The sequence below is a fragment of the Parasteatoda tepidariorum genome, chromosome 6 (genome assembly GCF_043381705.1).
Source record: "Parasteatoda tepidariorum isolate YZ-2023 chromosome 6, CAS_Ptep_4.0, whole genome shotgun sequence".
In the NCBI taxonomy this organism is placed as follows: domain Eukaryota; kingdom Metazoa; phylum Arthropoda; class Arachnida; order Araneae; family Theridiidae; genus Parasteatoda; species Parasteatoda tepidariorum.
Genome location: NC_092209.1, coordinates 44,809,920 through 44,833,018, shown reverse-complemented (window position 1 = coordinate 44,833,018; position 23,099 = coordinate 44,809,920). Strand labels below are relative to the sequence as shown.

At 26.9% G+C, this 23,099-nt stretch overlaps 1 protein-coding gene across 12 annotated transcripts in view; it reads right to left on the bottom strand.

Annotated features, from left to right (window-relative positions):
- The window catches only part of LOC107442885 (coiled-coil domain-containing protein AGAP005037), a 301,042-nt gene that overhangs the window by 136,057 nt on the left and 141,886 nt on the right, over positions 1–23,099 (bottom strand). For all 12 annotated transcript variants that reach the window (XM_071182301.1, XM_071182305.1, XM_071182308.1 and 9 more), the window contains exon 4: positions 13,035–13,186. In XM_071182301.1, the coding sequence (XP_071038402.1) occupies positions 13,035–13,186 (152 nt within the window). The remainder of the gene's footprint in view (positions 1–13,034; positions 13,187–23,099) is intronic.

Below are 23,099 nucleotides of genomic sequence, written 5' to 3'. Positions count from 1 at the left end.
GCTTAATAATAACAACAGGTATAACCATTTTCTATGCATTTTTATGGTAAAAAAGTTTTAAAATTAAGGTTGAAATTATACTTGCTAAAATTCACATGTTTCAACATTAAAATCGTATGAAAATCTGATTTCCTACACATTTTATTTTAATAGAAAATAACAACAGATATAATCATTTCAAGGATTTTTATGATAAACACATTTAGAGTTCAAGTTTCAAACAAGGATGATGAAATTTATATTCGCTGCATGATCGCGAAATTTTATTACAAAGTTTATATCATTGTTAATAATATTTCTGACAGAAAGTGCAGTGTTGTATTAATTATTTCAGATTCGATTCAGCCAATGTAACATCAATATCATATTTTCTTGAACTTAAATATTTCCTATAATGGAGCGATTTTGTAATAGCATATGCAACTTATAAAGATCGAAGTTTCACTCATCTATCATGGACAAGAATTGAATATTGACCCCGAGATTATTGTCTTCTCATATTTATTAAGAGCCAATAAGTTAGATCATTTTTCATTTCATGAAAACCAAAACGTAGTTGAATAATGTAGCTGCTAGCAATTTACATACAATCTCAAATTTCGAAAAAGTTGTCTTTCTAGAAATGTGATATTTGCAGCATGTGAAGAAATTTCAACCTCTTAATCCTATGCCGTATTTTTCCTCTTAATGTAGAACTGAGCTAAGAAGAACTGTGACACAATATTAAATATGTAAAAGGAAATCTAAGAATCTTATATTGTTTTCTATGAATTAAACAGCCTTACTAGTATGCGATCTGAAAATATGCGCTACGCACATTTATGAGCGATGCATTAAATGTAAAATAATTAAAAAAGTCTTTTGTTTTTAGAAAATATGAATTTTTCTTTACTTACTTATCTCAAGTACAAGCCTTTAATAATTAACTGTTAAAAATCTGAATACTTTATTCAGCTTTTTAATTATTTTCTGATTAAAATAGGGATATTTTTAAGCAAATATAAATATTTTTACTATTTTGCATGGTATGTCTTATTATTTCGCAAAGGTATGTTTATTCAGAGAAAGTACGTTTTTGTGTTTGATTTCATAACTTAAAATATCGTCTGCACTCATTATCTTTCGAAGCACCCATTGGTCACCCCTTCGAAGCATTAAGATTGAGTCCTAGAACGTGAAGTTCCGATCATTAGATCAAAAGTTATTCAGTTTTTCTTTTGGCCCACCGTACATTTAATTATAAATTAAAGTATAAAAACACATTAAATATAGTTATTGTCAACTTGACGTTAAAGACAAAATCTTAAGTTGAATGGTGTTGATTTACGAAAGTTATGAAAAACAATCTATCGGATACGAATTTTTCGAAATTTTCATAAATTTGTCACAAAATATGTAAATAAATTAATCAGAAAATAAAACATTATAATATTTATATAATGGGTTTATTATGTAAATATTATACTCGTATAACATGTTTTAGAAATATTGTTATTATTACTATCATTTATATACAATAATAATAATGCATTATTATTACATATTATTTAAACATTACATTATTTGACACTTAATAATTTTCCAAGAAACGGAATATTTATTAAATCCTCTTCGTGAATATTTTTAAACACATTTATTTATTTAACGTTATTAAAATATATATTTAAATACTATAATTGCTCATATACATTATGATACACATTGTGACTACAAAAATTTATTATGTAAATAGTAAAATATTAGATTATGCCATTTATGTCATTTATGTCACAATATATGTAAATAATAATTATTGTAATCTGCCTTTAGTGTAAATTATTTATATTTCAAAGAATACTTAAATGTTTTGACGAAAACTGAACAAATATTTCTCTAAAGTTTATAACTAACAAGTTGATGATAATTTTTAAATGGTACAAAAATTTAAAATTCAGCTTTTTCTTTTACTGATTTATCATTAAATATCTGTAAAAATCAGTTTCTAATTTCATGAAGACATTATCATTTAAGTGTTTTTTTCCTATTGTTGCCAAGCAAAAAATTTATTTTTGACTATCTTAATTTCTAGAAAACATTCCGTGCATTACGAACGTCGTATGTGTAGTTATTAAGAAACTAACAGCTTTACCCGGTGCCTTCCGGGTAAAAAAAATTCATTTTTGATCTGAGTATGTGATACTTGTAAATAAGTAAATGATATTTTGTTATTTTATAATAATTTTTCCTATCAAGAAATACGGTACAAAAGATGTTTCCTTTAAATGTGGTTGATATAGATTTAAATTGATATAGATTTAAATTTTTGTTTTCAAGATTTAAATGTATGGCAGCTAAGATGTTTTACAGTTATAATTTTAATTCTCAAAAATAGGTACGAAAAACAGAAGTAATTTTATAATTATTTTTTGAACTATTCTCTCAGTAATATACGTTTTCCTCTTTTGTGCAGCAATTAATTATCATACCTAATAGCCCTTTAGTACAACTTATGACTTAAAATTATGAGATTTATCTAAGAAAGCTAACTCAAGAAACCCATAAAAAACTGATTCAAAGTTTTAAAGAAAGGAAACATATAGTATTTTTTTTAGCCGTTATAGTAAAAACTTGCGACAATCACAATTTTTTCAAAAATAAATTGACCCTTTCTTACATTACTTCGACATTACTGTATTAAATTTTATTGATAGTACTTTATTTTACTTCATAGAAGTATGCTTTAAAAGCGTAAGTATTAGCAAAGTAGGACTGTAGTTCCATAGATATTTCAATTTTCTGGTGCATTGACGTCACAAGTGTTGATCTGAATGGGATACCTGCAAGTGACGTAGTGTGGGTATCTTGATCCTGATTGGTTGTTGAAACGTGGCATTATTTTTCGGTTTCAATTATTCTTTCCATTCTATTTCGAGTTTGCCAATTCTGGCAAGTATCACTCATCTTAAGTGACAGCTATATTCTTTTACAGTGATTTTTCACAAATATATAATTTCTCTCATTTATATTTTTTACTTAACAAAAAGACAGGCACGAAGCTGCGTAGAACATAGACAAACTAATTATGCATCGAAGTTGCCAGGTACACAAACCAAAAATATGTCACTGTTACAATGAAACACCGAAGCAAATTATAAATCTAAGTTAAGTAAAAGACGTTGACGAGGAAGAATTATATTTCAGCGATTTTGATACGCAATATAGCGCTGTATTTAATTAAATTCATGTTAATTAACATTCCAACTTATGCGGAGAAACCTAGCTCAACTTTAACAAGCCATTTTGCTTATAAATGATTAGCTGGTGCTGACGTCATTGGTCACATGTGTGAGTTTCTGTGATCTTCTTCTTCTTGAAGTGGAAGTTCGCAATTGTACTAATCTTCATACAGGGTATCAAACATAAGTTTTTCATAATATTTTGAGTCAAATAAAGCTATAAGCTGGAAAATCGTTGACAGTGTAAATTATTTATTAAATTCTATGAAAAATATTTTTTTTTATTACACCGAAAAGTTTATCGTATTTCTGATCTATGGGACCACCAAAAGGTTCTGTAAATATTATCAAAGCGCTTTGGTAATAATTTTTGTAAAAGTAAAATTTACTAAGAAATAAGCTTTTATATGTTTTTATAACGTAACATGTTATAAGGTTATAATGACCTGATTAAATTTGAATATGCTTCCAATGATTGTCTTAGGCTCTTTCTTTCCTTTGCGCAATCAATAAGGATTTGATGATTTTAGTTCTGCATTCCTTCTTTATGAATTCTTTTGACGTTGATAGCAGTTAATGTGTTTTCTTAATTCATGACCTCTTACAAAGCCGAACTTTCTGTGTTTGCAGGTAAATTTTTACACTTAGAAAATTGGTATGATCAAAACTAAACCAGAATATAATAAAATTTACCATGCTTCTGGCTACATGGGAACATCAAAAAGCTCTGCAAACTTGCGCTTTGATAATGACTTTGGTGAAATTAACCATTAAATATGGTTTTATAATTTGTGATAAAATATAGTAATTTAATTATGATACGATACCTTAAACCATTTCGTAAAAATAATTTATTTGGTTCAACTTAATTTTCATACAATTATGAAAATACAGTTACTAAATTACAATTTTGTATTTTTCACTAAATGTCTGGTAAAATGAACTATAATTTTGAAAACCAGAATTTGCAGTAAATCTATAAAATAAGAACGAAAAAATTACCGAGGGAAGGGTTTTAATACCGTATATTTTGGCTTTATTTTCCAGAATTTTGTTTTTTTTTTCATACGCGGATTTTTGTTTTTATTAAGGTTTCTGAACCAGATTTTCTTCTTCGTGTATTTATATTATTTTGTTTAGCTGTGTCGCGCAAACGAATAATCGGAGATTTTTGAATCGTATATTCACCAAATTTGGTGCGATTCTATTTGGTGTAACAAATTTGTTAAGTCAACATACGAACATTATGTTTTATTCATATAGTTTAATACAATTTGCTTCTAAAATGCTAAAACCACATTTGTATTAAAATATATTTTACTGGCTCATATGAAATATCTTTTTTAATGAACTTGTAAATAATATCAAACAATACCCGAAAAAAATCGCAGATTTTGACAAAATTGATTTAAAAAAATAATAACAAGAAACTTTCTTGATTTTTTTATTGAAGTACTTCAATATCCAAAGTAGTTTTCGCTATAAAGTATTTCCTTATGGTAGCACGTTTTGCAGAGAAGAACGTTTTAGTACCAAGAAATAAAAAGATCAAAAACAAAGAATTAGAGAAAAAGATTTTTTCTATCAATTTAACAAGATGAGTTGACAAGGAAAACTGTTTTGAGATGTCATTTCTTCAAATTTAGTTTCAATAATTTATGTTATTTTAATTTTAGTAATAATTTTATTTCATAAAATGTAAACAAAATCATCTGCTTACATTTGATTTCATTAAATATTAATTTTAGTAAACCAATAAATCTAAAATAATAATATTAGAGAAATAATAATAACTATACATCAACTAGGTATTTCATTTTTAGTTCAGAGTTTTGAATTGAAGCATCAATCACAATTTTATGAACCTATTTTTCTTGGTAGAAATGATATCTTATTTTAAGATGCATCTTATTTTAGGATATATCTGTAGATGAAAGGACATGTTCTATGAAATATCAGTTAGAATGAAATAAAAATTTTCAAAACAAATTTTTAGAAAATTTGAACTGGATAGTTAAAAAAAGAAAAACCAAACAAAAAGAGATATTCGAAGTTTAAATTCATTGTTATTTATTTAGAATTTAATTTTAAGTTTTAAACGCTTTTCGAAATTTAACAGTCTTTGTAGAGTATAAAATAGAAGAAAGCTGGTTTCATCGAAGAGAAAACTCATTTTCCCACATATCGGAGGTACCAAAATAGTTTTTAAGCAATTGTTTATTTTTTATATGTGTTTTTGTTCAGGTAAAAACTCTGCATTCAGGTAAAAACTCTGTTCAGGTAAATTACAATAAAAAGAACACCTGTACTTTTTACCGTAAAATTCCTTTTTAGCGGAATATGTTGCGGATCAAAAAATTTGATATAGTATAATTTTTACAGTAACGTATGCAGTAATAACTCTAATGAAATAAATCTTACAGTAAAAATCACGTTATAATATTTTACGGAAAAAATGGATTATATGGGTGATTGTACTTGTGCCGTTACTTTATACTGTAATTTGATCATTTGCATATGAAACAATGGAGAATATATTAATTGTTTTTTGTTTGCAGAATGCTGATTGCTATTCAAGATTTTTTTTAAAAAATTTGCATCGTATAAAAAAATTTAAATAAAATTTTCAATAAAAAGACTTTATTAACTATTTTATACTTTAAAATACCGATATTTTGGGTGCAACATCCGTAAAATCCATTTTACCGTAAAATGTTGCACCGTAATTTTCACAGTAATATTTATTTAAAAACCAGTGATTTTGAGATTTTATGGCAATTTAAACTGTAAAATTTATGGTATATCAGTTTTTTTGTTTCGTAACAGGTTCCAGTAAAAATGGAATTTACGGGAAAAAATGGCACGTTCAGTGCCCGCATTTCTTAACGTAATTTGATCCAGAATATTTTATAGTGTAATAATAACAGTGTAACAATATAAGTGTAACAGTAACATTTTACAGTATAACTGTACAAATTAGATATATCAGATTTTTTGTTCCATACCGTGTTCCGGCAAAAATGGATTTTACGGTAAAAATTATTGGTACCTTGAGTACCGGTACTTTTTAACGTAAATTGATCTAGAATATTTTAGACTGTAGTTTAACTTTAAACGTTAGTTTAATAACATAAAAAATATCAAAAAACTTCAAGAGGATTCATTTTTCAAATTTATAATATATTTATTAAAAATTAACTTAGAATTCATGTTTTTTCCTAAAGTATTCTTTAAACAATTTAAACTTAAAAGATGTAAATTTATTATTTTAACTGACTGATTTGTTTGGATGGTAGTAACAAAATGGTGTGTGTCCGTAACTTCCATTTCTCAAATACCTTTCATTTTCCCTCAATAACATCCAATTCTTTACACACAAACCAAAACAATTTTTCCGCACTTTTACCCTTCAAATGCCTTAAATAAAGAAAAAACAAAATTTCCATTTTTCGTCTAGAACAGCCAAATCGTCAACGAAGTTTATTTCCTCAAAGCAAGTTTACATGGTAATTTTTTACACCAGAAATATTCGAACGAAGCGCTGGAAATAATCATAGAACTATTCGATACTCTTCCAGCTCATTCTTCTTTTCCAAGACCAACACGAAAGAAGATTAATGTTCTTTTCTCGAAAAAGTTTTTAAAAAAAAGAAAGATAAAAGAAACAAAAAATTGGCTTAGATACTTTTAGTTTGCATGTTGCATTGTGTGATGAAATGTGAATATCTAAGAGTTTGAACACTTATCGCGTGGAAAACGCTGAAATCGATAGAACACCGTATTGAAAAATTCGAAGCACCCTTTCGGTCCTTTAAATTTCGAAAAAAATAATTAAAAAAACTTTTCTTTCTTTGTAAAGAAAAAAAAATTCCATTAAGATTAAGGACCCCTTTAATACTAGTGATGGATAAATCAATTGTTTTTTGACTATTTACTACATAATAAGCCTGGATGTCCTGGTTGGTAGAGTAATGAGCCTATGTCCAATAGATTGTAAGTTCGATCGCCTCTGACCGAAGACTCCCCATGTAAAAAATGGAAACGGGTGCACGCTACATCAGTCGGGGTCACAAAAGTCCACCAAGCAAAGAATATAAAGTCCCCTATATATTCTTCGCACCAAGTTCCCGTGACAAATAAATACCTCTAGGGGTACTGGATAGGAGATTGATCGTGCTCTGGTTCACTTCAAAATTGCAATATGTAGATTGATGGATGATATATGAATGCGTCCTCCCTGTAAAATGGGCTGTGACGTATATGCGGGGCAGAAATTGAAATCTTAGCCATAGAGGGCATTTTTGTGTTTGATTTCGCAACTTAAAGTATCGTCAGCACTAAACAATTAGTATACATGTCTATCTCTTAAGATTGAATCCTAGAAGGTGAAAATACGATTATAAGCTGGAAAGTTATTCAGGGTGGTCCGCTTTTTTATTTTGCGCACTGTACATACCTATGACCCTTGAAAAATACATTTCTGAGACTGTTCCATGTACAACAAGTATACACTATTTGACTTTGTTAGGCCTAACTAAATATTTTTTTTTCTTTAAAAATTTATATTTTATCTATAAGGAACTCATATTTCAACACTTGTCTGTGACGGTTTTGCTTAAAGGTAAGCAATATAGAGTATTATTTTCGAAGCAAATTTATTGAAAAAGTTTACCTAGTTACTAAAAAAAAGAAAAAAGTTCTCTAGCATTCGGGAAAAAAACATTGCAAGGTACAGATAGTGAGAATTTGTAATTTTGAATTTACATTTATTTAAATATTAAGTCGAATACTATGTTTTTATTTCGTACTGATAGGAATGAATAAAATATTCAGTATAGACACTCAGTCTTGCTGCGTTAGAAATGAGTTATCGAAAAATTTTATTTTTTCAACAAAATACCGATAAACCAGAGCATTTTTTAAAATTTTTTTTTTATCGAAACTTCGTTTGACTGGGCTTATCTTTATACACTGATTCTTTTTTTTTTCAAACTTTGTTTTAAATTACTTTTAATATCAAAATAATGCTTTGAGATAAGGGTTCTAGATACTGCAACTGTTTGATATGATTTCATTTTTTAAACACGTTTTTGTTTTCATGTACCTTAGTTTTACTCATGTTTTTCAGAAAGCCATATCTGAAAATATTTCCTTTTATACACTGTGCATTAAATTAAATTCACTATTTATATTTTATAAGATAACTTTTATATCTTAAAATATACATAGGTGTTTGTTTTCTGAAAAATTATATTTGGTTTTCAGATTATATATATGTATATGCAGTTTATAATTTTATTTAGCTTATCTGTTTGATTTGTCTTTTCATGAAAAAGACATATAATTGCACTTTTCTTTAAGTAATATATTTTACAAATAAAACAATGACTTGATTCTGCTAATTTACTAATTAAAAACTTGTTTAAAAACGAAGCTTTTTAAAATAAATTTTAAAAAAGGTGTATATTTGTCTTTAGAGATTAATTTTTAATAAAATAAAGTATGATTTGAACTTATATTATATTTAGATCCATATAGCTTAAAAAATATTTACATCCTCAAACACAGTTAAGAGCTAAAAATATACCAGAAGTTATATACGGCTTCATTAAGCTATATAATGTAAAAAATAATAGGGTCAAAACTACTAGAATATGGTAAAATTTATCTTATATCTGGTTAAATGGAAGCACCAGATATCTCGGTAATTTTTACCAAAGCACTTTAGTTATGACTTTTATAAAAGTAACAATACATTATGTTCTTATGTCAAGTGATAAAATTTGGTGAATGTGGTGAAATCTTTTAATTTCATTATGATGCTTTAGTTCATAAAAACTATCTGTTTGGATAAATACACTTTTTAGATTTGTAACTTCTACTAAAAGTGTGGTAAAAAGAACATTTTTTTTTTTTTGAAAATCAGAATTTCTTATAAACCATTACCATGTGAGCAGAAAATTGCCAAAAGGGAATGGTTTAAATACCTTATTTTTATTTATTTATTTATTTTAGCAGAAAAGTCATTACCATACATGTGAAGTAATTTTACACGAATTTTGTCTTCTCCTCTAAGAGCGTTTTCAGTTTGATTTCAAATAGTTTTTAAATAACTTTATAGCTTGAAGTTATTAAAACTTTAGTTTTAGTCCAGTTGATAAAATGAGAAATTTTGATCTTCACAGAAAGAGCAACCTATCCCAATAATAATAAGGGCACTATACATTTCCCCCCGACAACAAAAATATTAAAAAGAATATGTTTGAGCAAATACTATATATAAAACGATAGATGTGTGTATGATAATTGGAAATTCAAATATTACTATTTTGTCGAAAAATGGAAGAAGATATAATATCGTTCACGAAACAATCATAAATGGACTACGTAATTTCATCACAGATCATCAAAGATGGAGAAGATCATTATCAAGAGAGATTCTTGCTCTTGAGACTCATCAAGGAACGAGTTTTATGCGTCCCTTGAGAGGTAGAGTAGCAATCACGGAGAGATAAACAAAGGCTCTGAATTAAGGCACTATTACAATATGTCGTTCAAAAGAAAACGATTAAATTGTCATGAAGATGTTGATATAATGTCTTTTCTGTTGGAATTTGGTTTCTAAATGATAAATTTGTTTATATGCGTGTTTTTAAATCGATAATAAATTTTTTCTTCGCTTTAAAAATTCAGACGCATAATGGAAATCTAAAATTCGTTAAAAATAATATTAAAGTAGATATTAATAAAAAATAATATCAATAATTTTGAAAATTTTATGTGGTAGGGGAGAGTGGGGTCAATTGTAACAGGGTACGATTTTAACAAAGCAAAAATTTCGAGTGTCGCGTTCTAGATTTGGTTCCTAGGTGGCGCACAAGGTGTACTTAATAAATCTACATGTACACCCCTGCTGGCAACCATTTTTATGTACTTTTAAAAGAGTTACATCACAAAAGATATTTTCACGCTACGTAAGTACTTTTTTTTGGTATTAGAATATTATATTGTAACAAAGTAATTTTGTTTAAACAAATAAAAATTATTAACCAAATATGTAAGTGGACACCTTAATTAACATTTCAATAAAAAAATTAGTTTTGTTAATTAACTAGCATTGTTTTTAACAAATGAAGCTGAAATGGCGTCTTGGGGACGATTGTAACAATAAGTAAAGGGAAGATTGTAACAGCAGAAAATAAATAATCTTATGTTTGCAAACCATTACTTAACTCTTTAAGAACCACCAATAGTTTCCGATATCATTTATATTATGTTGCATGTGCATTATTTTATTTGTCACCTTTCACATCATAAATTAAAATTTTTAACCCTTTAAAGTTAAAAGTTTAACCCTTTAGGTCCTTGCTCGTTATTATTTTTACTCCTAAAATATCACTACTATTTTGATCAATAAAACAATATATCACAACTATGATAATATGTATAATTAACTATGTTTTAGTTGAATTTATGAACTGTTACAATTGACCCCGTAAGTGGGGACAATTGTAACAAGTACACGAATGTCAAAAATTGTTAATAACTAATATAATAACATTTAAAATAAGGTTTTTTTTTCTAGTAGAGGATAGTCTACTTTACTCGTCTGTCAATTAATACTAATAATATATTGGATTTTTTGTTAGTTAAAAATAATTAAGTAAAAAATGTTACAATTGACCCCACTGTCCCCTACATTTTATTAAAATTTTAAATATACTTATTTTAAAATAAATTAATTGAAAACCTTGTTTTTATTAATCTACAAATTAGTCATCCAGATTAAAGTATTTTACCTTATTTTATAATCGGTGTTGAGCAGCTGGCCCAATTCTAAGTTTACGACTGTCAATGTTCAATTTCGTAGCCTTGTAATTTTGAACGTATCCCAGAAGGTAAGAGAACTTCTGGATCAAGTAGTGGGATAAAGTAGCCTTCATGGAAGACTTTTTGATAGACCAAACCAACCTCAACGGAGAGTTCAACTCCACTTATGAGCTCTCAGTAGGGATGACGTAGCATGGCTCTTTACGTAGCATGGTTTGGACCAAGCAAATGTTTCTTAAAAATTTTAGGTATTTGTTTCTGGGTATTATGAGTATATTTTTAAAAAATGACGGTAACTTTTTAATTTGAAGCAAGTTTCAAATGAATTCCTCAATGCAAATAATTATAAGAAATTCGCACAGTGTCCTCCATTAGATTAACCATATATATGCTCTTAACATCACATGGTACAGACTAAACAAATGCTTCTTTATAAATTTTTAATGTTTATTTCTTCACATCTATGGGTATGTTTGAAAAATTTCACACATACTTCGTAATCTGAAACATAATTCAAATGAATTCATCATTGGAAAAAGTTACAATACATTTGCAAAGTGCCCCCCTTTATTTTTATATGTATGCTCTTAACGGAGCACTGATTGGACAAAAATTGCTTCTTAAAAATTTCACGTACTTATTTATTGACACATATGGGTATTTTTGAAAATAAAATGAGACTCACTTTATAATCTGAAACAAGTTCAAAACTATTTCGTCACTGCAAAAAATTTTAAAGAAATTTGCAAATTGTTCTTCGTTACGTTAATCATACATATATGTTCTTAACGTGAGTAAAAAAGTCCTTCTAAAGAATTTTGAGTTCTTATTTTTGAAACATGGCATTTTTTTTTTCAAAATGGCTCTCACTTTATAGTTTGAAATAAGTTTCAAAAGAATTCCTCATTACGAAAAATTATAAAAAAATTACAAATTGCTCTTTATTACGTTAACTGCATGTATGCTCTTAACGTAACATGGTTTGGAATAAACAAATGTTTCTTAAACGTGTTGAGTATAGAGAAATTTGAAGCTTACTTTATAGTCTGAAACAAGTTTCAAATAAATTCCTTATTGCTGAAAATTCTTTCAAAAATACCTATATGTGTCAAGAAATAAGTACTCAAAATTTTCAAAAAGGACTGTTTTTCTCCAAACGTGAAGAACGTGATTCTTCTACGTGAAGAACATATTTTTAGTTAACATAAAGGTAGATAATTTATGAATTTTTTCAAATTTTTGGAAATGAGGAATACTTTTGAAACTTTATTCAAATTACAAAGTAAGCGTCAAATTTTTTCGAATAAAGAAATTTTTTTCCCATTCTTTTGGAAAAGATAAGCAACAGAATTCTATAATCTTACTTAAGAAAAATCCTTCCCTTTAGAAAAGATAAGTAACAGAATTCTATAATCTTACTTATATAGAGCCGCGATGGCTCAAGGAATAGAGCGTTCGCCTTCCAATGAGGTGAACCGGGGTACGAAACCTGGCGATGGCTGGTTGTTACGAACTCCGCATTTGGCTTGCACCGACCACAGTGCTGACGTGAAATATCCTCAGTGGTAGACGGTTCATGGATTAGAGTCCCCTTGCAGTCAGGCTAACCATGGGAGGTTCTCGTGGTCATCCTCTCCATGTAACGCAAATGCTGGTTACTTCCATCAAAAAGTCCTCCACGAAAGCCAATTTTTTTTATCAATACTTGATCCAGGAGTTTCTTTGTCTTCTGGATTGAGTTCAAAATTACAAGGCTACAGATTTGAACATTTGTAGTCGTAAACCCAAAAGAATTGGGTTGGCTGCTTAACGATGGTTATAATATAAAATAAAATCTTACTTATATTATATGTTGTTACGAGCCAATAGTTCAGAGGTAGTCTTTATTCTTCCTGCACTATTTAAATAATCAGTTGACACAATTGTTTGTTTTTGCGAGTATATATAAAAACGCAACAGAAAATAAAATATATAAACATATATTTTTACCTTGAAAGCGTACCCCATTTCTTCTGACCATCACCCTTGTCCCTATATCGCCAGGCAATCGAGGACCCCGATCCTTTCCAGCACTTCTCCATCGAGGACCTCTCTCTTCAGGAGCCGCGAACTTCCGTGGATCATAATCAAACTGCCTTGTTCTGAAAAGAGAATAGGATAAATAATCACTCAAATCAGTTGTTAATAAAAAATAATTGTGAGATAAAAATTTAATTTTTACTGTAATACTGTTGACAGTAAGTGCGTGCACTGTAAAACACGGGTACTCAAATATCAAGAAACTTTGTTTTAGATGAAACCGATGTATGCACCCAGCAAACATTTCGTCAAAGTGAGGAAATAACTTTCTTCGCTTCTTCGAAGAAATGAATTTTGTCAAAATTAAAAAAAATATTCTGTACTTAAATTTTTTTCCGGAATAAAAAAACAACCTTGCAGTGCCTTATGTATCGAACTTTTCTTTTAAACACGTTAACATTAGCTTCATGCATCGAACTTTTCTTTTAACCACGTTAACATTAGCTTCATGCATCGAACTTTTCTTTTAACCACGTTAACATAAGCTTCATGCATCGAGCTTTTCTTTTAACCACGTTAACATAAGTTTCATGTATGTGGCACAACACTTTAAGGCAGATAAAACAGAGAGATAAATTACACCCATGCCCGAAGCGGGTTTCGATCCCCGGAACTTCCTGGTACGAAGTCAACTCCTTGACAACCATACACACCGGTCTACGATTTCATAACTTCATTTTCGATTGCCTAGTCTTTATTCTAGCTTCGTTATTCCAGTTAACGTTCTCCCACAATGCCCTTTGATCAATTTTAGAGTTGATTTTTCATTTTTGTCTCATATTTAAAAGTTCGCGTTCTTCAAAAATCGCTTGATTTCGGGACGAAATGGTTCTCAAAGTAACGAAATACTGGTAAAGAATTGCTGAATCGTCAAAAGTAAGAATTTTTTCTTGAGAGTTTGAACATTTCTTATATAAAGGGCGGAAATGCTTAATTAGATATTAAGTGTATTTATCTTTGGTTTTAGAAGATATTTTTAGATTTCCTTTTAGTGAAAGAAAATAATTAAATGGGAGAGAGAGCGAGGTTTATTTTTATAAAAAAATCATAAAAGATGGTAAAGATAATATCGAAATTAAAATTATTGCAAACTTATATAATTAATCAGCTAACATTCGTAGTATTCGTAGTATTTACTAAATCTATGATTTTAGCTGATATTAATAATTCACACCCGCTTAAAACGCTAATTAGGTTCCAGTTTAGTAAGGTAAATTAATTACATTTATATAAAGCGTAATTAAAACTTCTTACGTATATTCTTAAATAATTTGATTGTATACTCTTAATTATCAATTTCTGGAAAGATCGTAAAAGATGTTAAGAAGATCAAAGAGAAAGGAATAATAAATTTGCATTCGAGCTCCGATATTAAATTATAATAATCGCGCGCAAATATTGGAAACACAATCATTTGACGTAATTTGCAAATCTGCATCCTTTCTGTTTGATTATATTGTTACCACTGTGGAATTCTTAGGCTACGTGTTAACTTGTTATTATAAGGATTTGACTTAATGACAATTATGAAATATGGGCTGGATATTATTTAAATTACATTGTAGTTTATGGAAAGTGAATTTCATAAATTGGTTTTGTATAAAACGTGTTGCATTTTGTTTGGTCAAACAAATGGTAATTGTAGCAAATTAATATGTGTATTAAATTATTTTACAATAATTGAAATTGTTTATTTACTATTTAAAACTGATGAGTCAAAGAGGAAAATGTCCGTAAAATAGTCAAAATACACGAAGAAAAATTTTCTGGTAAAATTACGGTAAAGTTTGGTAATGACATTCCTAGCAAAAAAAAACTATAATTCTGGTAATCGAAACCAAAATATACCGTATTTAAACCGTTCAAGAGATAATTATTTAGCTCGTATGGTAGTGGTTCACCAGAAATTCTGGTTTTCAAAAGTATAGCTCTCATTATCACACGTATAGTAAATAATACAAAACTGAAAAGTAAATATAGCCAAATAAATGATTTTTATGCCATGCTCTACTGTATCATAATGAAATTTCCAAACTTAACCATATTTACCAAATTTCATCCTCTATTATAAAACCATATTTAATTTTACCAAAATCATTACCAGAGCGCTTCTGTAAGAATTTCCTAGCCTTTTGGTGTATCCATAGAGCCAGAAACACGGTACAAAAACTACCAAATTTTGGTAGTTTTAATCACATTTTTTCACAGGATGAAATAACAAACAGAAATCAACTATTAAATTATAATTATTTTTTTTTCAAATATCGTTATTACTGTAAATGCAATAACTGTTTAATTACTGCGAATGTGAATCACATAATGAAAGTAATCAAATTTATTTAACTTATGAACTTAATACAAGAATGTTAAAGTTTTTTACATTTATTATTTAGTTTTCTGGACTTATAATAATTTGTCCTTGCATTTCTAAATTCCATTTATACCTTTAATTTAAATAGTAAAATACTTTTTATTTCAATCGGCTAGTTTAACTTTAGAATAAGACCATATTTCCAAATCATTGGATCATTCTTATGCATTAATGAAATATATTGAATCAAACTATGTTTTGCCCAACTTTGATATTAAATTGAATTTTATAGGAAATAAATCTTTAATGGAATCAAATGATAATAAAGTACTTAAAAGTAAGTTTTATCTTTACTTGTTGAAAAAGTTTTTTTCTGTTAAATATGCATTTTTTATAGGATTAACCTCTGTAATTAAATTATTAAATTCAATTCATTACATTGACTAGTTTAATACCTTTTGGTGACGTCATTATGGGATTCATCGAAACAGTGACAGTAAAGTAATTGTATTGAATACTGTTCATTTTTCTACATTTTGCAATAAAAATAAAATTTTAGATAAATTAGCGAATCTTACTCTTAAATACTTGTTTGATGATGTATAACCATCGTTTTCATAATTTTTAAAAAATTCTTACTCTAACTAATATAGGCTAATAAAACTGGTTTTATTTTTCTGTGAACCAAAATTCTATATTTTAAGTCGTAGGTATTTTAGGTTGGTATTTTATTTACATCGCACTAGAGCTGCACAGTGGGCTATTGGCGACGATCTGAGAAATATAGCCGAGGAGGATCTGAGACATGCCATCAAAATTTTGATCTTCTGATGAGGGGATGGCTCCTCTGCTTTGGTAACCCGACTAACTGTGAGCATTTTACGGTAGAACAGTTTAACGAGGACCGATACCGCACACCCTCGGTACCTACTTAGGCTGATCAAAGTAGTTACCCACCCGCCTACTGACCACAATCAGTGATGCTTGATTTCGGTGTTCTACTGGCAACCGTGCTTTTTGTGGGACAAATTTTAAGTGTAAAATACGACTTATCATTATCACTCCTTCTAAGTTTAAATTATTTATTTTTTAATAAAATTAGAAAATGAAAATAATAAATAATTAAAATATATAATACATAAAAAATATAAATAATAAATAATAAAAATAATAATAAATTAGAACGAGAAATAAATGAGCATGAGTGAATTTGAAAAAAATGAGTAAGTATTTGACTTAATTCACTTCAGCGTTCTTATTATAGGAAAGCTCAGAAGAACGGTCATAATCAACTAGTTGTAAAAATTGTGTTTGAGTTAATTTTCGACAAGTATTGAAAAATGTATTACTTACAATTATAATGAGCAATGATAGTGAAGTATGGGAAAAAGAAACGTACTCAAATAAGGAGATAAAAAAATGTTCCTAATTTGTCTCATAATGCCTATTTTCATCATCATATTTGGATGCTTAGTAAATATTATTTTTATTTTCTTAAAATTACTATAAGTTAATCATAGTTTATATATTGTCATAAATTAAAAATATTTAAACTAAACATTATCTCTGAAACAGAAAAAAAAAATAGCACAATGTAACCCCTCGGGAACAACCACTCTTTGTTTTACAGTAAGATGATCATAAATGTAGATTTTGACATCGGATGTTTCGAACTTTTTACTTAATCTTTTGAGTGTACACAGTTAACTGTTGCAAAATTAAATAATAATACTGAAATATATCAAATATATCACATAAGTAACACAATAATTGGTAATTTATATGAACAATCGCAAAATGATTCCAAAAAATTTTTTAGCGTTTCTTTTAAAGCCTTATTAAGCAATTAGGACGAATAAATATTTTATTTTAATTTAGCTGTAATGTAATCAAGCAGCATAAATTAAATAATCAGCGAAGAAAAAAAGTTAATCGTGCATCCATATGATGCAGTTGTTAAAATTTAAATTAGAACACATAAGATTTAAAAGCGTTAAAAATAACTTATTGGTTCTTAAAAATTTAAATCAAAATTCAAAAATGAAATTCCCAAGTTTTAAAAATAAGTTACAAATAAAAATCGTTTCTTTTTATTTACTCAACCGCTGTGGGAATGTTTATGAAGAGGAATTATTAAAACAAATATATTTGCATCCATGTAATATAGTTATAAAAATTTTAATAAATCATCCATGTAATGTAGTTGTTAAGAATTCTAATCAGCATTAGTCAAAAATAGGCGTTAAAAATTAAATTCGAGCACATAAGATTTAAAAGTGTTTACTGTTTTCCAAGTTTTGAAAATAACTTAGAAATAAAAATCGTTTCTTTTTTACTTACTCAAGCACTGTTGAATTCTTATAAAGAAGAATTATGATACATCCATATAAGTTTAATAATTCTGATTATGCATCCATATAACTTAGTTGTTAAAAACAAAATTCCGACATTTAAAATTTAAAAGCGCTTCCTGATTTCCAAGTCTTAAAAGTAACTTAGAAATAAAAATCGTTTATTTTTTACTTACTCGAGCACTGTGGAATTCTTATAAAGAAAAATTATAATTTATCTATGTAGTATAAGCTCAATAATTATAATTATGCATCCATTTAATTGTTGAAAATAAAATTCGAACACATAAGATTTAAAAACGTTTTCTGATTCAGCAGTCTTAAAAACAACTTACAAATGAAAATCGTTTCTTTTTTACTTACTCAAGCACTGTGGAATTTTTATAAAGAAAAATTATAATTTATCTATGTAATATTAGTTTAATAATTAGAATTATGCAACCATATAATATAGTTGCTAAAAACAAAATTCAAACATAAGCATTTCCTGATTCCCAAGTCTTAAAAATAACTTACAAATAAAAATCGTTTCTTTTTTACTTACTCAAGCGCTGTTGAATTTTTATATAAGTTTAATAATTTTATATAAGTTTAATAATCTATGTAATATAAGTTTAATAATTATAATTATGCATCTATATAATATAGTTGTTAAAAACAAAATTCAAGCATATAAGATTTAAAAGCGTTTCCTGATTCCCCAGTCTTAAAAATAACTTACAAATAAAAATCGTTTCTTTTTTGCTTACTCAAGCACTGTGGAATTTTTATAAAGAAAAGTTATAATTTATCTGTGTAATATTAGTTTAATAATTATAATTATGCAACGATATAATATAGTTGTTAAAAACAATATTCAAACTTATAAGATTTAAAAGCGTTTCCTGATTCCCAAGTCTTAAAAATAACTTACAAATTAAAATCGTTTCTTTTTTACTTACTCAAGCGCTGTGGAAATGCTTATAAAGAAGAATTATAATTCATCTATACAAGCTCAATAATTCTAATTATGTATCCATTTAATTGGTAAAAATAAAATTCGAACATATAAGATTTAAAAGCGTTTTCTGATTCCCAAGTCTTAAAAATAACTTACAAATAAAAATCGTTTCTTTTTTCCTTACTCGAGCACTGTTGAATTCTTATAAAGAAAAATTATAATTTATCTATGTTATATAAGTTTAATAATTATAATTATGCATCCATATATTATAGTTGTTAAAAACAAAATTCAAACATATAAGATTTAAAAGCGTTTCCAGATTCCCAAGTCTTAAAAATAACTTACAAACAAAAATCGTTTCTTTTTTACTTACTCAAGCGCTGTGGAAATGCTTATAAAGTGGAAAAAATTGAAAGGGAAAACACAGAATGGCGCAAAACGGAAAAGCACTCTGGAGAATTGCGCACGACCAAAAAAGAAAGAAAAATTTCATGTCCTGAGACAACACTTTTCCTTGTGGAACTTAGCGAGATATTTTTATTTCAATGGAAACAAATATTTTTCAATATAAAAGTGGAAGATAAGGAGGAAAATGAAAACATCTTTGATATACAAAATCGATTCATGAACAAAAAAAAAAGTATCAAAAGTAACAGCTTGAATCTGAAATTCGAAATAAAGTAAGATAGCAACGGTTTCCTTTTTTTAAATTTAAATGGTGGATCATATTTCCTTTTTAAACGTTTTGCTGATATCATAGTATTTAGATCAAACGTATTTGGTGTGATATTTAATAGTTAAAATTTTGTGTCAAAACAGTATTTCCATTTTCGAAAATGAGGGATATTTTTAGCATCAATTTTAAAAAGTTGATTTTTTTAATAATTTTTTAAACTTTTTTTTAACAGCGATGATCAATTTTATTTATATATGAAGTTAAGGATATTTCTGAGCCAAAATACATAGGAAACAAAAATCATAGTGTAATCTGGTGTACAATGTTTTAAGGAAAAACTTAAGACGTATTCCAATGGGATGTTTTCCGTTTTGATTACCCATAAAAGCCTTTAAAATATCATTAAAGTAATAAAAGTGAACAATAAACAAAAACTTATAATTAAGTAAAATTTCAATCTGAGACATTATTAGTTTTTCTATTTTCATGTAATTATGCAGCAATCATGTAATAATAGCGTTATTTGTGATAATCATGCAATTACATTTCAACACAATTTTTTGAAGAAGAATTATAATTATGAAAAACATAATTTCCAGAATAAACTACATGAACTAAACAAAAAAAAAAACAATTTGCCAAACAAATGGCTTGAGTACAGTATATTTTGGTTTTATTAACTAAAATTATGTTTTTTTTTAAAAAAAATAAATAAAAAAAAACCATAAATGTCATAATTTTGAATACGATAATTTTACCAGAATTATTTCCTTCGTGTATTTTAATGTTCTTGGGGAATTTAATTTATTACCTTTTGAAACATTGAGCATTATTTAGTTTTATGAGTTACAAAAACATTAATAATTAAATAGATAACGGAAATTTCATTTTGTTGTTTAAAAAATTGACTGAGAGTTTAAATAAGTGATAATAAAGCCTATAAACTAGCCTTTACACGCACTAAAATAATGCATCGAATATTAATTATTATTACTATTAAGATTACATTATCATTATTTTAAGCAGGACCCACCATACTCGTTCTTACAAGCAAAGATAAAGTTTGAAACAAGTTAGCTATTGTTATTTCTATGTGCAGAAATGCATGCAAAAGCAGAAAAATTTATATAATAAATCTTTTTGACTAATAAGACTAAGCCTAATAGAGTTTGAAATCGAAAAACTGTGTTAAAATAAGTGAAAATATTCTTTCACAGATTAGTCGTAGTTTAAGCAAGTATTAGTGCATATTGTTCCAATTAATGTATTAAGTATAACATAAAAAGGTTAATATGTCATAATATAACATAAAAAAGTTAATATATCATAATATAACATAAAAAGGTTAATATGTCTTAATCTAACATAAAAAGGTTAATGTGTCATAATATAACATTAAAAGGTTAATATATCAAAATATAACAGAAAAAGGCAATAGTTTTAAAGTGTATTTATATCGTATATTACCTTATTTTACCTAAAGAGGTTGAGAATTTCCAGATTTTCCATAATATTTTTTTAACTTGATACTGTTCTTTAAAGCAGAACTGTGATGGCTGAAATGTTCGATTAGAATACAACTCCGATTCTGGGCTTCGCGAAATTTCAAACTAAAAATATCTTTTATTTAATTAATTAAAAATAATTGCAAATTATAATCTTAGAAAATTTAATTAGAACTAAAAAGCTTACATGAAATTTATTATGAATATTGCATAGAGTTCTTCAAATAAGTCTCTTCAATATTCATAATAAAAGTTCAATGTTCTATTTTAATTCTTGGATTTCTCTACTTAACGTAAGAAAATATTTTGCTTACACATTTTTCAATTCCTAGATGGCAGCACCATATATTTCTATAATTTGTGTTATACTGCTTCCCAATTAAATAAAAAAAAAATTGTTTAAGGATTATCACGATTTTAAATGACTTATATTCCATATTAAAATAAATTTCAGTTAAAATATGCTATTTAATTTTAAATTTGAAAGTCATAAAATATATAAATAAAATTTGATGAAATACAATAAGAATGAAGGGTGTAGTAATATTTTATTAAAACCGTATTAAACTGTTTTATATTTTATGTTCATTACTGTATAATATGGTTGGTCTGTGCATGGAAATACGAGAGAAAATATAATTGTGATAATATAATCCGAATTAATATTGTTGTATATTTATTTGATCAAATATATATTTTTTTCTCCATGAGGGAAGGACTTGAAGAGTTTAATTCCTTCTTAAATTGTCTTTAAATGTGGAGAAAAGTATACAGATTTTTCATCAGTATCATTGTTTCAATTACTATTAATTAAATGCAGTTTTTTGTACGCTATTTTTTTTAATTAAAAACTGATTTAAACTGATTCTTTAAATTTATTAAATAATTTTTTGATATTTCTAAGCCTTTTTTTAAAAAAAACGAATAAAAAAAACTTACGAACAATACGCAATTTATTTTTTGTTCATTTCGAGGAATTAATTTGATGCCATGACTTAGCACAGTGATTCCTAGTCATTATGATCATAATTACTGTAAAGTATGTTTTTAATGGTATTTAAATAATTTTTTTTCTATTTGCGGATATATGAGGGTGTATGTATGTAGCCTATATACTGTATGTAGCCTATATAGTTTTGTAATCAGTAAGATAACGCAAGTAATTAACTAAGCCTTTATTCTTTTATTAACGATAATGGTTCAAAAAAAAACCCTCGAATTTGAACTAAGTTATTAAAATTACATTTTATTTAAACTTTTCTTAGAAGAGTTTCATATAATCTTACTTGTTAACTGTTATAAATAAATATTAGTTGTTCTTTTAATAGCTTTAATCAATCTTTGCGTCAAGAATGCGGAATTTTATGAAATGCAAAATAAATTGTTTCATTCTTTCTTTCTCCTCTTTATTAATTTTTTATTGGAATTAAATGTAGGAGACTTTTTTTAAAAATTATTTGTTTTCAAATAAAGGCCTTCTTTTGTTTTTTGTTTATTTAAATCAATAAAATCAACAATCGTAATCATTTTTAGATATATCACTGTCGATATTATAAAATATTACTAAAATATTTTCGACCTAACTAAACATTAAATGTTATTGGCCTGATTAAATGTTATGAGTTATTTTTGGTCATTTTAATTAATATCAATAACAATAAAATAAAACTTTAAAAATATATGCTTATGTAGAAAATTAAACTATGTTTTAATTTGAAGGAAACGTATGTACCTTCCCATGGGGTTGAAAAAATTCTTTACAACAGTCATTTTCAACAGTTTTAATTTAAACACATATTTCTGTTAAATAATTCAAAATTTGTATAGTTGAAAAAAATCTATGTTTATGATAACCAAATTACCACAAATATGATGAAATGTTATTTTTATCCAATGCGCATTCTCAGTGAGCTAAAAAGAGTTTTTTTGTTAAGTTCAGTAATTATATTACAATTCAATAAAAAAAATTTAAAAATTAATTTGTATAAATATAATTTGATGAAATCTAAAAAATTCAAGAACCGGAAAGCAATCTTATATGTAACAATTATTTCTTAGTAAGGCAAATTACGTCCCTAAAAATGTATATACCCATTTTCAAATGACAAAAAAAAAAACACGTCATGTAATTCAGTTTGCAATTTAATTAAATTTTGGTTTAATGAATATTATATTAATAACTGGAAAAG